General features: G+C 50.1%; 1 protein-coding gene across 1 annotated transcript in view; it reads right to left on the bottom strand.

Annotated features, from left to right (window-relative positions):
• Window positions 1-1196: 1196 nt before the first annotated feature.
• The window catches only part of SH3PXD2B (SH3 and PX domains 2B), a 66207-nt gene continuing 49732 nt past the window's right edge, over window positions 1197-17671 (bottom strand). Inside the window, 9 exon segments of the mRNA XM_030459243.1 lie at window positions 1197-3045; window positions 3047-4111; window positions 5006-5131; window positions 5611-5660; window positions 6163-6389; window positions 7449-7566; window positions 9479-9583; window positions 11054-11188; window positions 15790-15815. Coding sequence (XP_030315103.1) covers window positions 2614-3045; window positions 3047-4111; window positions 5006-5131; window positions 5611-5660; window positions 6163-6389; window positions 7449-7566; window positions 9479-9583; window positions 11054-11188; window positions 15790-15815 — 2284 coding nt within the window. The 3' untranslated portion in view covers window positions 1197-2613.

Genomic DNA, 17671 nt, shown 5'->3' with positions numbered 1-17671 from the left:
CCGTGGCTCTTGGCATCTTCCTGACCTGAGCCACTGTACAGCTTATGGTCCCTTGGCAGACAAAATAAAAGTGGCAGGAAGGGGTAAGGCTGCAGGTGTCAGCACCCTGCTGAGGGTGACCCCCACCTTGGTCTCTCACCCTGCCTTCCTGGAAGTTTTTTGGGGAAAAGGGAGTGATCCCATCATGCACTCAATGAGCCAAATACAGTACTTGTGTCAGCAAAATGAAGAACTACCAGTTCTGAGGTTGGGTCTGGGAGGAAAGCAGAAATAGCCCTCATTTAGTACAGAGGAAACAGAAATAGCATTGTCCCCTCTGAGGAAAGCTGAGGGCAGTGAGGTCTCTGAGACACAAAAAGGAGAGACACTTCTGAGATTAAAGGCCATTCAGCAAAGAGAGAGGAAGGACAGAGTGCCACGGGGAAAGGGCACACAGACCTTTCCTTCCCCTGCAGCAAACTGCCAGAGTGGATGGAGGACACACATCCATCCCCCTTCCCAGATATGATGGGGGCTGGATTTGGCTGCCAGGCAGCTCTGGCTTAACTCATCCTGTCCCCATTCCTTTCCAGAGTGAAAGGAATTTACTGGAGCAAAAGATGTGCAGAGAAAGGCAGCATTGTTCCCCCAGCCCACCCTGCAGCTCTCCCGGGAGCACATCAACACTTCCCAATGTGCCACGTAAGGAATTTTGTTATTGGCTTGGGTTGCAGGTGTATTGCTTATTGCCAGCTCAGGTGAGTCAGCCTGATCAGAAGATGATGTGCCACAAGAGAAAACTGGGTGGGAGGGAAAGGAATCAGCTGGAGGCCAGGGTGCATGTATTCCCATGGTTACAAATCTTTGGGGCTTCTGGGTATGAGGCTAGACTGGGACAGGCAGGGTTGCTGTATCAGACCAAACCAGGGCTGGGGCAAACTGCCCCATCACCCACCCAATACAATCCTGGCCTGAGGCATCACCATTTGCATTCTGTAGCAGACAAGAGATAATGTCAACTCCACATTACCAGGGTAGAGAATAAGGAACAGAAGGAGGTGAGCACCTGTGGGGTCAGGGGGGTACAGAACACTCCTTCTGCCAGCCTCAGACTAGAGGGAAAACTCTAATGTTTTTCAGCAGCAAAACAATATGGCTGCAGAGCTGTGGCTGCAGCATTCAACACTTGCAATCAGACTAGAAAAGTAAAGGGGCTGGGTCAACAAGAAACCCACAGAAGCATTGGTTTAATGCTCTTCCAGAGAGAGAAATTGTGGCCCTGAATCTGCAAGTAGCCAAGTACAGAAGGGAAGAAAGCAGCACAGGGGAACAACAGCTCATCCGTGCTCATCCTTCTGCTGGGATTATCAACACTGTGGGCAAGATTAGGCTCAGCAGGCAGGAGCATCAGCACAGAAAAACCTCAGGCTCTGCTTGACCTGAAGCCCCCCAAACAGCCCACCCCACAGGGGTAAAATCAAAGTACCTGGAAGACAGGCAGATGGGGTGACAAACAAGGCAGGGAGCCCCTGAGCACCAGACACACCTTGCAATTGGTTGTGATGAGGAGCTGAACTCCCACATTCTGCATTGCACTTGATAATATCAGCACCTACTGAAGGACCCACCTCCTGGCTGCTGCCTGCCAGCCCGGGGAAATTCTGTGGGTCATGGGAACGGCTGGTCCCCTATTAGTCCAACAGGCAGGACAGTCCGTGGGGGAAGGAAAGCAAAGTGTCCCCTTTCCAGGGCTTTTCAGGTCGTTTTCATCCTCTGTACCTTGCATAGTGTTCTTCAGCTACCGAAGCAAAACGCCTCTTGTTGTCTGCTTGCAAGACTGCAAGGAAGAAGCCTGCAGAGCATCCTGGGTCAGCACAGAGAGGTCCTGTGTTATATATGTGTGTTTGTGCCCGTCGGTGTATTTTTCCTTTTTTTTTTTTTTTCCCCACCAGGAGGATGTTAAAGTTAACACTTGTCATTGTGGAGCAGGGAAGGACCAAGGGAAGGTCCCGTGGCTTGTGTGGGGTGGGAGCAAGGCACAGCCCTCAAATGAAGTGCAGTGCCTGTGTCTGCATGTGCACACAGAGCTACAGGGATCCTGTTCCCAGCAATCAGTCCTCCAGTTTGCTTCATTCCTATGGAATGTATGTATTCCTAATGAATGTATGCAACATGACCTACAACATTTGGCTGTGGCCCCTGGACCTCAGCGAAGACCAAATCCTTTTGTGTGGACATTTTTCCTTCGTTGGTACCATTCCTTGCTTCACTTCTCTCCCTGGCTACAGCCTGGGGAATTTCTTTTTAATACCCCATAGAGGTGGCAAAAATGCCTACCAAGGTCCATCTCCCCAGCACAGAGAACCATGGCAGCTGTTGTATGCTATGAAGCTTGGTCAGAAAGGGCTGGAGAAAATATTGGGGAGGTGGGTGGGGAGAGCACACAGGTGGGGAGGGGAGGCCAAGCTGCTTCCTTGGTGCTGCACCAATGGGCACCAGCTGGGATGTGTGAGATCTCAATTATCACCATTTTTTTTTTTAAAGCCAGCCTCATGGAACACTATAAATTAATCTGCTAATTAAATACTCAGGTGAGAGACCAGGGAACTTCCAGCTGTGTAAGCAGAGGAGCAGCTATGGCTTCTTCCGTAGGTAATTGGAAGGGATCCAGCCCTCCCAGCATGGCCCTCCAGTCAGGACCTTGCAAAACCACCAGCCACTGCTGTTCTTCTCACGAACTTCAAACAAAGTCCCTTCTTTAAAGCTGTTGGTCTCCTCGTCGCCTTCAAAATCTGCCACTGCCACATAAAGAACTTCCCTGGAGATGTCTGGATTGGAGATGGAGGCTGAGGTCCTCTCCTTGGCTTCTCCCCTCTCCACTGGCTTGGATATCACCTTTGGGCTTATGCTGCTTTTCACTTTGGCTTCATCTTGGAGGGAGGCAGAGAGGAAGGGCTTGGCTTTTGGAGGAACCAGCATAGGCCTCCCTGGCACTGGGGATGACCTGAGTTCAGGTGCTTCCCGTGCTGGGGCTCTGAGCTCTGCTGCAGGGCCAGAGGCAGGGCACCCCGTTTTCTTTGGGGGGGGGTGGTCTGCGGGGTGGCACAACAGGGCGCTGTGGCGGGGGGTCCCTGGCACCTGGGGTGTTTGCTGGGCACAGAGGAGATTTGGGCAGTGCCTCTTTTGCCGTGTGGCTATCCAGCTTGGGCAGGGGTTTGCTCTCCAAACTTGGTCGCTCCTGAAACCTTCCAGAAGCCTCTGAAGTGACCATGGCATTGGTGAAGGAGCTTTCACCAGCAGTGGTGTCCTGCTCAGAGGGTTTCTCTGGGCATTTTGCAGGCCTAAGCTTGCTCCTCAGGCTGCAAATGTCCAATTTGTCATCAGCTGGAGGTGGGTCAGTCCGGGGGGCTGCAGCAGGTTTGGGCCTGATTTGAGGTCTTGACTTCAAGAATGGATTTTGGGTGATGGGCTCAGGCTTGTCCTCCATGGGCTCAGCTTTTGGCTTAGTTGGCTTGACAATGGGCCGGAGGTTTGGCTTCTTCACTTCTTTGGCTGACACCTTGTGCCCACATTCCAGTCCCATTTCGTTTTTCAGCTGGAAGAGTTTGCCCTTCTCTGGTTTCACCTCAGGCTTCTTGTTGTCCCTCAGGGCTGCTGACTGCTTGGGTGGGATCATGGGCAAAATCATGCCTGGGGGTTTGGGGGGAGGCCTTTGTCTTTCCAGTAACTCCCCTTCGGATTTGATGATGGACTCCTTCCTGGGCGGCAGGCTGGGTTTCTCCTCCATGTCACGGTCTGAGATCTCCTCATAGCCGCCAGCAAAAGCTGGGTCCCCCCCCTCAGGAGCCTCCTTCCCCTTCCAGTCCTTGGCCCACTTCACAGCACAGTCGGTACCGTTAGGGGGAGCCTCTGGCAGAGGCCGGCACGGTCCCGTCAATTCCTCACCGGCACCGCCGTCTGATGTGGCATCGCCGAGCCGGAGCTGGGCCATCTCGTTGGGCAGAGGAGCCAGGAAATTCGGCCTGGATGCATTACTGGTTTTCTTGTACTTATCGATGAACGTGGCAGGGGCCCAGCCTTCTTTCTCCTCAATCTGAATGTACCACCAGCCGCTCAGATTCTTCTCAATAACCTGCCCAGGGGAAAGGAAAAACCTCAGGTACCTAAGCAGGAGCCCTCTCCACACAAGAGGGGACACTGGATGCCCCTGAAATGCTGCCTGGTTGGGATGTGGCCGCGGTGCCCCTCTGTCCTGGTAACCAAAAGCCATCACAGAACTGGGTATCCTAACAGGAGAGGCAATTGCTAATGACCTCTGAAAGGGAAGGAGATCTGCATACCATGGGACTGAGGAATGACACTGCCGTGACAAGGATCTGCTGTGACACCCCCCTCCTCCGCCCGGATCCTGGGTACCGGCGGTGGCCACTGCGCGGCACTGTTGGAGCGATCAAACGGCAGCGATGCTGCACGGATCCGACACGCTCCGGCCCCTGAGGGCTGCAAAACCGGGGCTGGCACCTGGGAGAAGCTGACTGGGGCGTCCGTAAAGGAAAAATCCTCTTAGCGAGGCACAGCTTACACTTTGAAAAGCAAAAAAGCACAGCTGCAAGAGGGATTCTGCCAGCAAAAGTGGGTGTGCTAAGAAGGAAGCACTGGAAGGGCTTTTAACTTTACACCTGGCCTTAATAAAAAAACCCAACAACCATCTTTACTCCCATTTGTGATGTGGCTTTAATTTCCTCTAGCTCAGCTAACAGCTCTTGAGGGACAGGAGGCCACCAAAACCACCATGGACTCCAAAGTCTAATGAGCTCCTACAGGTTTCTCTCCCACTCTATGAGAGATCTGGGATGTTAACAGTCTGCAGGGGCAATCACATGCACCACCATCCCAGTTTCCACCAAGAATGTCAGATACTCCCTGCCTGGAAAGGGAACTCCTGCCTGACACGGGTCCTAAGGCAATGGGAGCTAGAAACACTACCAAAATATGAAGATGTGAGAAAGGAAGATGACAGTCTCACCTCTACTTTCATTCCTGCCTGGAAGCTGATGCCATCAGGGATGGTGGTTTGGAAGTCAGCAATGGTGTAATATTCCTCTTCCACTTGAGGGGGAACTGGAGGTTTAGGCAAGTTCAAACCACGTGGCTATAGCAAGGAGAAAGAAAACCCATCAGGATGTTTCAACAGAAAGGGCTACACAACATCCATGCAGACCACCCCTTTGCAGAGACACAAGCCAGCACAGCCAGGCTAGGGAGATCAGCTGTCCCCATGCAGCACCCTGACCAATACCAGACAGAAGTCCACTTCGAGGCCGAATGGAAAATTGCTCAGTTGCCAGAGTTCTTGCAGAGAGCTTGACAGCAGAGCTACCCTCTCCAGAGGGAGGCAGGCAGTCTGCAGCCTCCTACTGGTAACCCAGCCTATGGGACAGACTAACCAAAAGTTCATTTAAACACCAGATGCACTAAGGTGCCATGCATATGCCAGCCTTGACCATGAGCAGAGCCCATGGTATAGGGACAAGATCCCAGGCAAAGAATAATCAGTGACCAGAGCTCTTCCAGTGCTCCTTTTCTGATTCCCTTTAGTATTGCTGCTCTCATACATCAGCTGGCACTTACTATGGTGAGATCTCGGCGAGGAGGGGGCCTCTGCCTCATCTTTGGTGACTCTGTGGGGAAGAATTTCAGTTGCTGTTGACTTGCTGGCTTTTGATCACATGTATGTTCAGAAAAGACAAGTGACAGAGGAAACAGAAAGGCAAGGACCAAGCTTGCCCCTGGGCAAGGAAGCCAAAGGAGGAACTGGTCTGCCTGGTACCTACCCTGAGTGGCATGGGTCACCCAGGTTTTGAGGGCATCTGAAAGAGCACCACATGAAACTCTTCTTCCACTGCAGGCCTGGAAGACCTGGCCTGCAGAGGGGTTAAAATGCCCCAGCTTCTGAGAGGGGAACATCCCCAGTTTGGGACGTTTTTATCCCCATTACATTTGCTGATCCTCAGCAGGTCCCTGGGCAGCACTGTGCTTGTGCCCCATTGGCTTGGGCAATGGCACCTCCACCTCTTCTGGCCTTCCACTTGCCTCACACCCTGTTACATTGCTCAAAAGCCTGCAGGAAAAGCTTAACTCCCAGCCCAGCCACCCCTGCCCCCCTCCCAGCTGCCCACTTACTGCGTCGGATGTCAGCACCGGGCAGGGGGCGGCTGTCGAATCTCCCATCCCTTTGGCCAACCAGCCCCTCCTTCTCTCTGCCCACCATGACCTGCTGCCTGGAGAGGCCATCCAGATCCAAGGCACAGGAATGAGTGGAGGAGCCTGAGCCCAGCTTCTGTGAGAACATCTCTCCATTCCCCTTTCTCAGGTAGGAGGCAGGGGCCCAGCCTTCCTGGCCCTGGTACCTGTGGTGACAAGAATGACAGCATCACTGCCCAGAGCCCCCCACACTGCATCACAGGTGTGAGCTCTTCTCAGAGGACGGACTTGCTGTGCTCTAGTTTAGGAATGAAGCAGGGGAACCAGAGGGGAAAACCAGAGGGCTGCTGTTAGGATTCATGCACCTGGCCTTTGGAGGAAGCACAAGCTCTCTGCCTGAGCACTGGCAGCCTGGATCCCTTCCCTGCTCTGAGCCTGCACTGTTCAAGAGCGAAACCAGCCCCATGATCTGACTGGGAAACTACATCTGAGGAGTCTCCCTGCCATGCTGGAGGGTCCTATGTCAGGGTCAGAGTCTCTCCTTGCTGGCTGGGCTGCAGCTATTATGCTCAGATGGCACCAGCTACTCATCTTGTAATTGCCTTTAGAGCTCTCATGGCAGTTCTTCTCTGCTTTAAAAGTCAATGGATGTTTTTCTGGTTTTTTTCTGCTGCCAAGACCAGAGGTTCAGTGCAGTGTTAAGAAAACTGCAGCATGAGCTCTCACCCTGCTCAAGTCCAACCGATTGCTAGACCACAGACAAGAGAAAATGAGCTTCCAGGAAAAAATAAGCATCACCTCAGGATGGTCTGGAATCTCTGGCATCAGCACACCCTACACACAGCAGACCTGCCTCAGATACCACACGGCCCTGCTCTGCAAGGAGCAATGCCTAACACAGCCAGGGATCCAACCTGCTTCCAGGACACTCAGTGCTTTCCCTGCCAGCAGCACATGATGGAACACGAACACACTCACACTGGTTCCCTTTGCACTGCTGGGACATGTGGTGCTGTGACCCAGTCCATCTCCAAGCACAGGAAATCAGGGGATTTTAAAGAAGTTTTAACCACAACTATGCTTGGCTGCAGCCCTGACCATCATCTAGCCTCAGTTTGTAGGACTGGAGAGAAATGAATCCTGGTGCTCTGCCCTTCTTGATAACCTGGACTTATCTTTGGGCTGTACATCCCACCTGCATCAGCTCTCTGCTTTGCAAAGCCCCAGCTCCAGTGACAGGGAAGAGGAAGAGGTAGGTACAGTACCTGATTTTCCACCAGCCCTCCAAGTTCTTCTGGATCACCACCACCACAGCCCCTTTGACCAGGTTCATTTCATCCTGGTCTCTTGCAGTATACGGGTAAATAACAGTGTACTTCTCCTCTGTTGAAAAGAAAATGCAGGGACATGGAGATACTGTTTAACAGAAACCTGGACTCAGTTGAACAATGGTTTTATATATTGATAATTCCTGTTGTAATACAGGTGTGAGTGAATACACAAAGATACACAACCATTCATAAAAGAAATGCCAGTGAAATGTATTTCAAAACAAAACCCAGATGCATTTTGAAATGTAAGCTTTGGAGAGATAGTCTGGTCCAAGGAGAAGCTGTCTAAAACAGCTCCTCCTCTCCCTTAGGACTACAAACTATCTTTTATATGATGGCTTTCCTTTCACTTGCTCTTCACAGGTGACAGGTGACTTGCTCTTTCATGCAACCACTTCAGTTCAAATTCCTTTCTCAGGCCATTTAAAGAAATCCTCTCTAGAGGAAAAGAAATCCCATAGACATAAGGGGGTAAATTTTATACACAGCTCTCAAACCCCTCTACAACAGCAAGTGTATGTGAACTTTCCTGTTCAACAGTTGCGTTCCCCAACACATTGGTCAAAGCCATATAGTGAGCCTGAAGAATAGTCTGATGCCCTGTCCACTGGACCAAACAACAGTAAGAAGGGCCATGGATGCTCTTCCCCTCAAGGGGAAACATCCTAACAACCATGTGGACAACATGTCAGACAAACAAAAGTCTGCCTCCAGACCTTTGGATGCTCATATATCCCTGCTGTGCATGTTTCCTGGCTTTGTCTTCTTGGAGAAGCACAGCCTTCAAGGTCCTGATCTCCCACCCCCTTCATGCACATCAGTCAAAGCAGTAAAAGTCCTGTCACACCCAGCAAAAAAAAACTGGTCCTTCTCCTCCTGACCCCACCTGAGCCACGAACCCCAGGGCCATGGCTCAGAGGAGTTCCTTTTACAAGAACTAAGGAAGCAGTTGCAAAAGTCTGCATACATGTGTTGGGGGAAAGCAGAAACTCCAGCTTCTGTAAAACTTCTCAAAAAGTTAGAAGGAACAGCTGATAGAGGAAAAAGGTGGACACGAGTGGGCCTAATGGAGTATGTACAGCATGCATTCAGGACTGACACAAGCAGGGTCCATCCCATGCAAAGTAAACAAACATGCAGACAGCAAGGCTCCAAACATGGCCAGCTGAACAAGTCTGTGTGAAGTCCACCTTGACCCCATCCACTGGTGTACAAGTCCCCAAGAGTCCGACGGCGGCCAACGTGCCTGGGTAGAGACCAGTATCTCCATGGGACTGGGAAGAGCATGTTGGGGAAGGAGGAGAAGCACAGGAGAGAACATAAGGAGGTGGCACATCAGGTTCAAGAGGAGACAGAGATGACATCAGAGAGCAGCACAGAGACTGTACTCACCTGGAGCCCTCTGGGGCCCTCCCCAGTCTGAGCCTCCCCTCCCACCTCCAGCTCCCCAAGCAAGGGGCTGAACCAGCTACATCCCTGCCCTGAGCATATAGTGCTCAGTGGGAAGGATGCTTTCTCCAAGAGTGGTGCAGATTTGCTGTAAGCAAAGGTTGCTGCCTTGTTGTTCTCATAAGACAAGCTCGTGATTGTTCTCTATTCTGAATGAGTTTAGAAGACAGAAGAATTGTCCTAGGATCTAAGCTTTGCTCCTACTCAAGTATAGGTAAAACAGCTCCCTGGGGTCTAAGGAGCCACTGGGGTGGCAGCACTGGGTGTTCCCTGGAGGTGGCACCTTCAGCTCCTCTGTGAGGAAGCACAAATATCAGCAGTTACTCCCACTCCTGCTATAGCACTGGAGCAGAGTGCTGGGCAGGCATGACCATTACAGGCAGACATGAATGTACAGCACATGTGGGTTTGTCCTTTCCTGGGCTCTTGCTCTTCCCAAGTCAGGCAGGGCTAAACAGTCCTGTGAGCAGTTCAGCAGGAAGAAGCTGGGGCAGATGCCTCCAGCAGCTCCTTACCTTCATCGGGTTGCAATGCAAACTCATCCTGGACACCATCCTGGGCCTCCAGGCAGGTTGCTGGCACCCAGCCTTGCTCCTCTGATGTGCTCACAAACCACCAGCCTGAGAAGAAAACAGCAGGCAGCTAAGCCAAGGCCTCCCACCAGCCCAAAACTTCCTCCATTCCTGCAACCCTTGAGCCTGGGGGACTTCAGCTGCTCCCTGGGGGGCTGGGGTGACCCCAAGGCACCAAAGCCAAGTGCTATCTGAACAGGAGCACAGACAGTAGCATGGAGAATGGCAGCTGAAGGCTATCTAAATGTATGTTCCCTCCTCACCAAAACTGGGATAGACTGAGATCTGAATGATGGCTCCAGCCACTGCATTTGCTTTCCTTTTTTTCCTCTTCATGATTCATTTTTCCTCAGTCTGGGTCTGCAAGCTCAGACCAATTAGCACAGATGAATACACTGTCTGCAAATTGATAGCTGACTCCTGCTGTGCTCTCACCTTCTTTACATTTGTGGAAACAGCACATTTTAAAAGCTAAGAGCAAATGCAGGATTAAAACATGAGCTCTCCCAGTGGAAACCTAGCTGGCTCCATAGTGGCCACAAGCAATTCCAGGCCACCCTGGGTGTCCAATCAAAATAAAAGTGTGCTCTTCAGTTATTAAAAGCACAAGCTATTTGTGTCTTTAAGGAAAAAAAAAAAAAGACAATGAATGATCCTCAGAAGCCGACCAGCAAGTGATTTAGAAAGACAACTAGATTGTCAGAGAGGGAATCAGCTGCTACCTGAATGGAAGGGAAAACTGACATTTGATAAATAAATTATTTCCCAAATCTTTTGAATTGACTGTGCTAATAGGTTTCACTTGCTTCAGGGCTCCTTTTATTTTCCCCATTCTCAAAACACAGCTGCTGTACAACTAATCCTCTGGGGACCAGGCTTCCAGACTATTAAAACCTATTTTCACAATTTATCTTTAATCCCCCCTTAGCAACATTATTAACTTCAGGGAATAAATTCCCTTTCTCAACAAACTCCAGAAGCTGGGCCCATGACATGACTCAATCCCTTTGCGGAGGTTAAGAACAAGCTTAAGTTTTGAAGCAAGCAATTGGTGTGGCTGCCTCCCCTGCTCCATGTCTGGGTGCTGCCTCATGTTTGGAAGCAGGAACTGCAGACACACAATGGGGGCTTTCATGGAGACCACGAGTGTCCCCCATGTCCCCCACACAAGCCTGCCAACTCTGGGAATGGCTTTTGTCCTCAGGACCCATCAACCAAGTTTTTCAGCACGAAGCAGCTTGAAATGGAGCCTGTAAAAGCTCAGCTCACTGCTGATCAGACCCTTCAGAGACAGCCCCAAAGTCTTGTCCCTGCTCATACAGGCATCCTGCAGACTGAAGCTGCTTCCTCCACACCCCACCTCAACTGCCCACCCAAGAGCTTCCCTGTGAGGTGCCTGGAGGCTGTTTTTCTTAATTCCTATTAGAAAAACACTGACAATATGTGATTGCTACTCCCAGCCCTGCTCTGCAACACAGAGTGGACCCAAAGCCCTCTGCCAAGCCAGACTCTCTGTACCTGATTCATTCTTCTCAATGATATCCACCAACTGGCCCACGCACAAGCTGATCTCAGAGCTCTCCTGCTTCTGGTACTCTGCCACCACCACGTACTGTTCCAGCACCAAGGGGTCGACCGACGCGTTGTCAGCTCCTGCACAGGGGGGACAAGAACCAACCCGTGTGCTGGGGGTAAGCACCAGCTCCTGATAGTGGGGGCCACCACTCCCGAGCACCTGCTGGCCTGCGAGCAGCTCCAGGACACCACGGGGACCCCAGCGTGAGAGATGTGAGCCAGAAACCTGGGCAGAGTGAGGAGGAGAGACCAAACCAGCAGCCAGGTGAGATGCGTACAGCCAGGTGAGACCTTTCACTTGCTACCCACCTTCCTGCTTTCAGACAGAGTCATCCAAACAACCCCACCACTGCCAGGGATGCACACAGCTGGCCAGTATCTGCTGTCAGAGGCTGAGGGAGGGCTCAGGTCACTCTCCTGTGCACTGGCATCAGCTGCCCCAGTGCATGGACCAGCTCAGACCCCAATTCAACACACACACAACCTTTAGTAGATTTTGCTGGTCCTGACTGAAGAGCCTGGGCACCCAGGCAGAGGGGTGTTTGTAGGACAGAGCAGCATCTCCCTGTCTTCATTCCCCTTATGCATTTCAGTCACCTTCTCACAACTCATTGTTGCAATGAGGTGACAACTGAAATGTTGTGCTCAGTTTTGGGCTCCTCACTACAAGAAGGATATTGAGCTTCTGGAGTGTGTCCAAAGAAGGACAACAGAGCTGGTGAATGGTCTGGAGAAAGTCTTGTGAGGAATGGCTGAGGGAACTGGGGTTTAGCCTGGAGAAAAGGAGGCTGAGGGGAGACCTGATGCTATACAGCTGCCTGGAAGGAGGTTGTAGTGAGGGGGTGTCAGACTCATCTCCCAAGAAACAAGCAATAGAACAAGAGGAAATGGTCTCAACCAGTGCCAGGGGAGGTTCAGATCAGACATTAGAAAAAAAAATTCTTTACTGAAAGGGTGTCAGACAATGGATCAGGCTGCCCAGGGTGCTGGTGGAGTCACCACTGGAGGTATTCAAAAGCTGTGTAGATGTGGTGCTTAGGGACACAATTTAGTGGTGGATTTGGTGATCTTAAATGTCTTCTTCCAACAAATATGATTCTGAGATTCTTCCTCACTAGCACAGTTTGCTCTAACAACTCAGGTCCTCCCACTGGAGAAAAAAAGGGAAAAAAAGAAAAAAAAGGAAAAAAAAAAAAAGAAAAAAAAAAAGAAAAAAGAGAAGGAAAAGAAAAAATAATAAGAAGAAAAAAATTGAAAAAGAAAAAAGAAAAATAGAAAAAAGAAACAAAAAGGAATAGAAAAGAAAAAAAAAGAAAACAGAAAGAAAAATAAGAAAAAAGAAAAAAGGAAAAAAGAGGAAAAAGAGAAAAAAAGAAAGAAAAGAAAAAAAAGAAAGAAAAATTTAAAAAAGGAAAAAAAAAAAAAAGAAAAAAAAGAAAGAAAAATAAGAAATATTCCAAGGGGTAACCAAGGGGCTGGAGACACCGGGAATGAAGCTTTCCAGCAGCTGGGAAGGGGCCCGGCAGCCGGTGGAGAGCCGGGCGCTGTGGCGGTGGCTGCGCGGAGCCGGTCGGGCTGCAGGTGGCACTGCGGGCTAAGGCAGGGACAGAGGGACCAAGACTCATCCGGTGCCGGGGGACCCGCGGCCAGACCCAGGGCAAGGAGGGCTTTCATTATGGCATCTTGTCATGTAGGAGAGCGCTCCGGCTGGGGATGCACCACCAGCTTACCTAGCCCCACAGAGCCGGGGGTTTGTTCAGGCTCAGCTTCTGGTCACCCACAGCACTAGCAGCAATTGCCCCATCTGCCTCTAAAGCCTCCAAGAAGTTAAAAAAAAACAAAGCAGAAAGAAACCCTTGTCTACAACTCCTCTCTGCTCCGAGGGCTTTCCTGGCTCTGGCTTCCAACACAATACTTAGCTTTATCCTGTCAGATGAGAACACTGTCTTAATTACCATCTCTCCAGGTGCAGAAAGAATTAATTAATATTTGCCAAGTGCTTTGGAAATAGGATAGTGTTAATTATTATAGGATAGAGTGATACAGAAGAATCCCACACCTGGTTATAGGTGTTAAGGCTAATTTAGAGCACATACTCTGAGAGTACATCTAATTCGGAGGAGCTGTGCACATACTCAGAGAGCCTCAATTTTGGGGTTAGGGCTGAAATCTCATCTGGCCCAGCCCTCTAGCTGCTACAGCATGGCAGCTACACAGGACAAATACCTTCCAGTCACTAATGGGTTTGAGGAAGAAATGACAGAGTGATGGTCCCTTGGGATACAAAGGCAAAATGCAGCAAAGACTAATTCAGGCTACATATCAGGAAAAAGTTTCTAAGGGAAAGTGCACTGCAACAGCTTCGCCATCATGTGAAAAGTCTCAGCCTGACAAAAGATCTTTCTTATGGGGGAACTTATTGCACAGCACAATCCTGCAAGAGAACAAGAGAGATGAGATGGACAAGATCCAGCATGTCTTTAGCAACCCTAAGATGCTCTGCTCCCTCACAGAGAAGATCTCCTGTGCCTAAAGTCACAACCTCTCAAACTGGTTCTGAAACAGGAAGACCACAACAAAGATTTAAACTAACAATTTACCTTCAGGACAGTCTTATTTCAGGGAAGAGGAGGCAAATAGTCCATGTTATGCTGCTATAAAGAGCACACTGCAGAGCTCCAGGTGAGCTGGCTGAGTGCAGAGGATCTGTTACCACTAATGAAAGCTTCCTCCTGCCAAAGCCCAGAGGTGGGGCACTGAACAGAAATAAAAATAGCCCTCTAACTTGAATGGTGGATGCTAGGAGTATCTGTTCTACTAGGTCAATTAAGGGTTTGTGCTTAAAGTGATCAGAGGATCTACCCAGCCCCTTAAAGGAGAATAAGAGCTATAGGAAGAAAGATGTACTTTCTTTCTTGCCTCCCTCGCTGTAATTACATCCATTGCTCTATTTGTAGTTTCAGCAGGCAATTCTGGATCCTCCAATGTACCTATTAAACCTGCAACAGAAGTGGTAAACTGCACCTGGAGGAAGAAGTAGGAGGTAATTTCAGGAGTGTCTTCACCTGGCATAATCACCCTCAACCACAAAAATACACTCAACAACAAACACCCTATTTACAGGCAGAGTTGGTGTCTTCAAAATAGCAATGGCTCTCTGAGATGAGAGTCAGTACTAAAGCTCTGCAGCTGAGGAGGGGAGGAAGCACTCCCAGTCCAGAGCCCACAAGGGAGTGAGTTTTGCAGAGAGCTGGAGGCAGCAACACAGCCTGTGTATCAGCAACACCCCTCAACTTGTGAGACTGACTGTGGCCTGTGTTGCTTTGTCCCATGCGTTCAGGACAGGACTTCTTCCCCCAGATCTGATGAAATTGTGAAGATCTGTACTGCAGAAGTGAGTTTCTTCTTGCTGTCACATGAAATGGGCATTACATGTTGCACTGTACTCTTTGTAAGCCCTCTCATCTCTCCAGGGATTTTTCCAGACTTGAAAAATAATCACATGGAAATACCAGTGGAGTTTTAGAAAGGTTCCCCTATGGCTGCTGCAAGACACGACAGCTGTGTTTTCACTAGCTCTTTTTAGACTAAATACTGGGGTTTGGGATCTCTATGCCATTGCAGGCACATTACATAGCCCAGAAAAAGGGGTGGGGGGCACACAAGAAAGCATATGAAATAAGGCTGGCAGGGGGGATGTTGGAGCTCTTTGGCAGCCTCCTGGGGCAGCTCCACCCAAATATAACCTTAGGAGACAGTTTCAGGCTCCCCTGCACAGTCAGTGCTGCAATGAACCCCTGACTCTCCATCTGTGCTTTCTGTTGATCTGCAAGAAGAGAAGCGAACAGAAACTCTCAAAACAGTCTTGGAGACTGATATGAGGACAACTTTTAGATATACCTAAATCAGTGGCCAAGTCAATCTTCAGAGTCTGGGACCTCCAGAAGGTAAAAGGATTTGCAGTGATTTTGCAGCATCCCCATCCTCCAGGCTGCAGACCAAGCCCTGTCCTTCACCCCAAGACCTGAGACACAGCCCTTGCATATGGAACTGTACTGACAGCCAAACGCCAATCTCGAGCCCACCCTACCTCCTCTCCACTACTGCCCCCTGTCCACCAGCCACCACTGAAAGCCATGAGGGATGTGACAGCTTCTTGCAAAAGACTTGCCCACCCAGCCTGAGCAGGCGTCCCCCCAGCAAAAGGCAAAGCAAGAGCAAGGGCCGGGCAGCGAGCGGCTGTTAGTACCTCTCTGCAGGAAAGAGGCCGTTCTCTGGATAAACCCTGATGGAGGAATAAAACGATGGGAGACAAGGCATGAGGGCTGGGGGAGGGAAAAGAACAAGGGGGTGGCAGCAATGCTGGCAATGGCTCTGTTAACCAGTGAAGAGGGAGGCCAGCGCAGCGTGGAGAGCTGCGGGCAACTCTCCCGACCTTTGGGAGCCCCACGGGGAGGCACAGGGGGATGTGGGACTGGGATTCTGAGTGACTTCCACTGCAGTGAAACCTGGGGTGTATGGAGGGATCATGCCATGTCAAGAAGCCCCACGTCCCATGGGAGAGCACAGCCAGGGGGTCAGCCTGTCATGGGGCCAGAGCTTTGTCCCATTCCAGGAGACCACAACTGTGGGTGAAAGGAGGATGTGGTGGGATGGGTAGAGAGGGAACGAGTCCTTACCAGACCTCTTCTTTCCAATGGGCTCCCTGAAAAAGAAAAGGAAGAGTGTCAGCAAAGGCATGGTACAGGCGGGTTGGTTGTCAGCCAGATGACAAACCCACACAGGAAAGCACAGCAGCATTGCTGTCCCTGGCAGGACCACTGACCTCCTCATCCAACAAACTAACAACCCCACAGGTGACATGGGGCACCACTTGCCTTGTAAACAGCCCCTTTTACCACACCCCCATTTTAGTAAATTAATGTTTTTTAATTAATTTTTTTTTTTAGTAAATTAATGACTGGGACAATCTGGCAGCAGATTGCTGCCAGGAGCCGAGGAAGCCTCAACACCCAGAACTGCTCCCAGCACAGCCCACAGCTCCTACAGAAGTGGGTACCACTTTGAAGACAGACAAAGAAGGAAATATTGAAGTTCCCTCATGTCCCACACCTCTCTTCGTCCTGCATCCCTGCCCTTATCTGAACGTTGACAAGAAATATGGTTGCTGAAGAACCCAGGGCACAAGCACAACCTTCTTCAGGCACAAAGAAATATGTGATTTTTTATGATTAAAACCAGAGTCAAACAAAATATGGACTCTGAAAAGCCTCAAAAAAACCCATGAGTAACAAACCAGGACACCCAACTAGCCTGAAATCCAAACAAATGCTCCAGATCTGTCCCCATCCTAACCACAGCTGTCTATACTGCTACAAAAGAGCTTTCAGCACTTCCACATAATTCACTGCTGTGGCCTTGAAATGCTGCTGGGAGTGTGGAGTGATGGTAACCTGTGCCCAGCTCACTTGTGGAGGAAACTCCTTTTCCTGCTCCTCAGACACATGTGTGACAGATCATGACCATGTGGCCAAGATGAGATACTCTGGTACCAGGAGACACACATTGATCCTTGTTACTTCCAGGTAGAGTAACAAGAACAGAGCAGGTACTGGAGTTTCCAACCTTCACTTGGTGGTAAGGGGACTCTCCTGAAGCTTTGAGCTGCCTGAGCACTGCTTGGAAAAGCAGTTGGACCAAGGGGACCCCAGGAACCCCTTCATCTGCTTATCAAGTCCACTGGCAAAACAAACTCTTCTCTTCCCTCCCCTTTGTTTTCAGGCCAGGCAGAGAAACCCCTCCATGCTCTGCAAGAAAGACAGCCAGACGTGTGCTACCTTTTATTCTCTTTTGAGCTAATCTGCATTTTCAGACCATAATAACAACAGACATTTAATTCCCCTGGAGCAATAGGGTGATGCCAGGACTTGGCTGCCTTCAAAGTCTGCCCACCCACCTTGGCAATGCATTTTGCATGCAATGCCTTATCCTCCCCCCACCCAGTCCCCCCTTCCCTTTGCACCTAAAACCTCTGGTACTTATCCATGGAGCTTTCAATAAAACTAAATGAAATGCAGATAAGATGGACTAGAAACAAATGGGACATTGTTACCTAGTAACCAGAGACTATCTGAGACCAGAGAACTGTGCAAGGACCTCAATCCCACATCCCAGGTGCAAAGAAAGATCAATGGAGGAATATACTAACCAAAGACATTTCTGAACAGAGACTACATTGCAGAGCTAAATCAGAGTTCTTAAATACTACCCACCCAATTTGCCCCAGCTCAGTGGTATGGAAGCAAAGAGAGGTGAAGCAAAGCCAGATGAGCAGGCTGGAGATGAGCAGGTGGGCATGGCACTCCTATGCTGACAGGAGGGAGCTGATGGAAATAACTGTTGTTTTTCCCCTGCCATCTGCTAAACCTATTAGTGTAACTCATCCCTCTGTTTCCTTTCACTGGCTGCTCCATCTGAGAGTGAGGGGGCAAGGAAGGAGCTGCAATTTCACTTTGCTGCTGGGTTGTTCCTGGCAAAGACACAAAGAACTGTGGGTCTGAA

This window comes from Calypte anna, chromosome 13 (genome assembly GCF_003957555.1).
Source record: "Calypte anna isolate BGI_N300 chromosome 13, bCalAnn1_v1.p, whole genome shotgun sequence".
In the NCBI taxonomy this organism is placed as follows: Eukaryota; Metazoa; Chordata; class Aves; order Apodiformes; family Trochilidae; genus Calypte; species Calypte anna.
The sequence above is the reverse complement of the archived record's forward strand: the minus strand, read 5'-3'. Positions and strand labels throughout refer to the sequence as shown.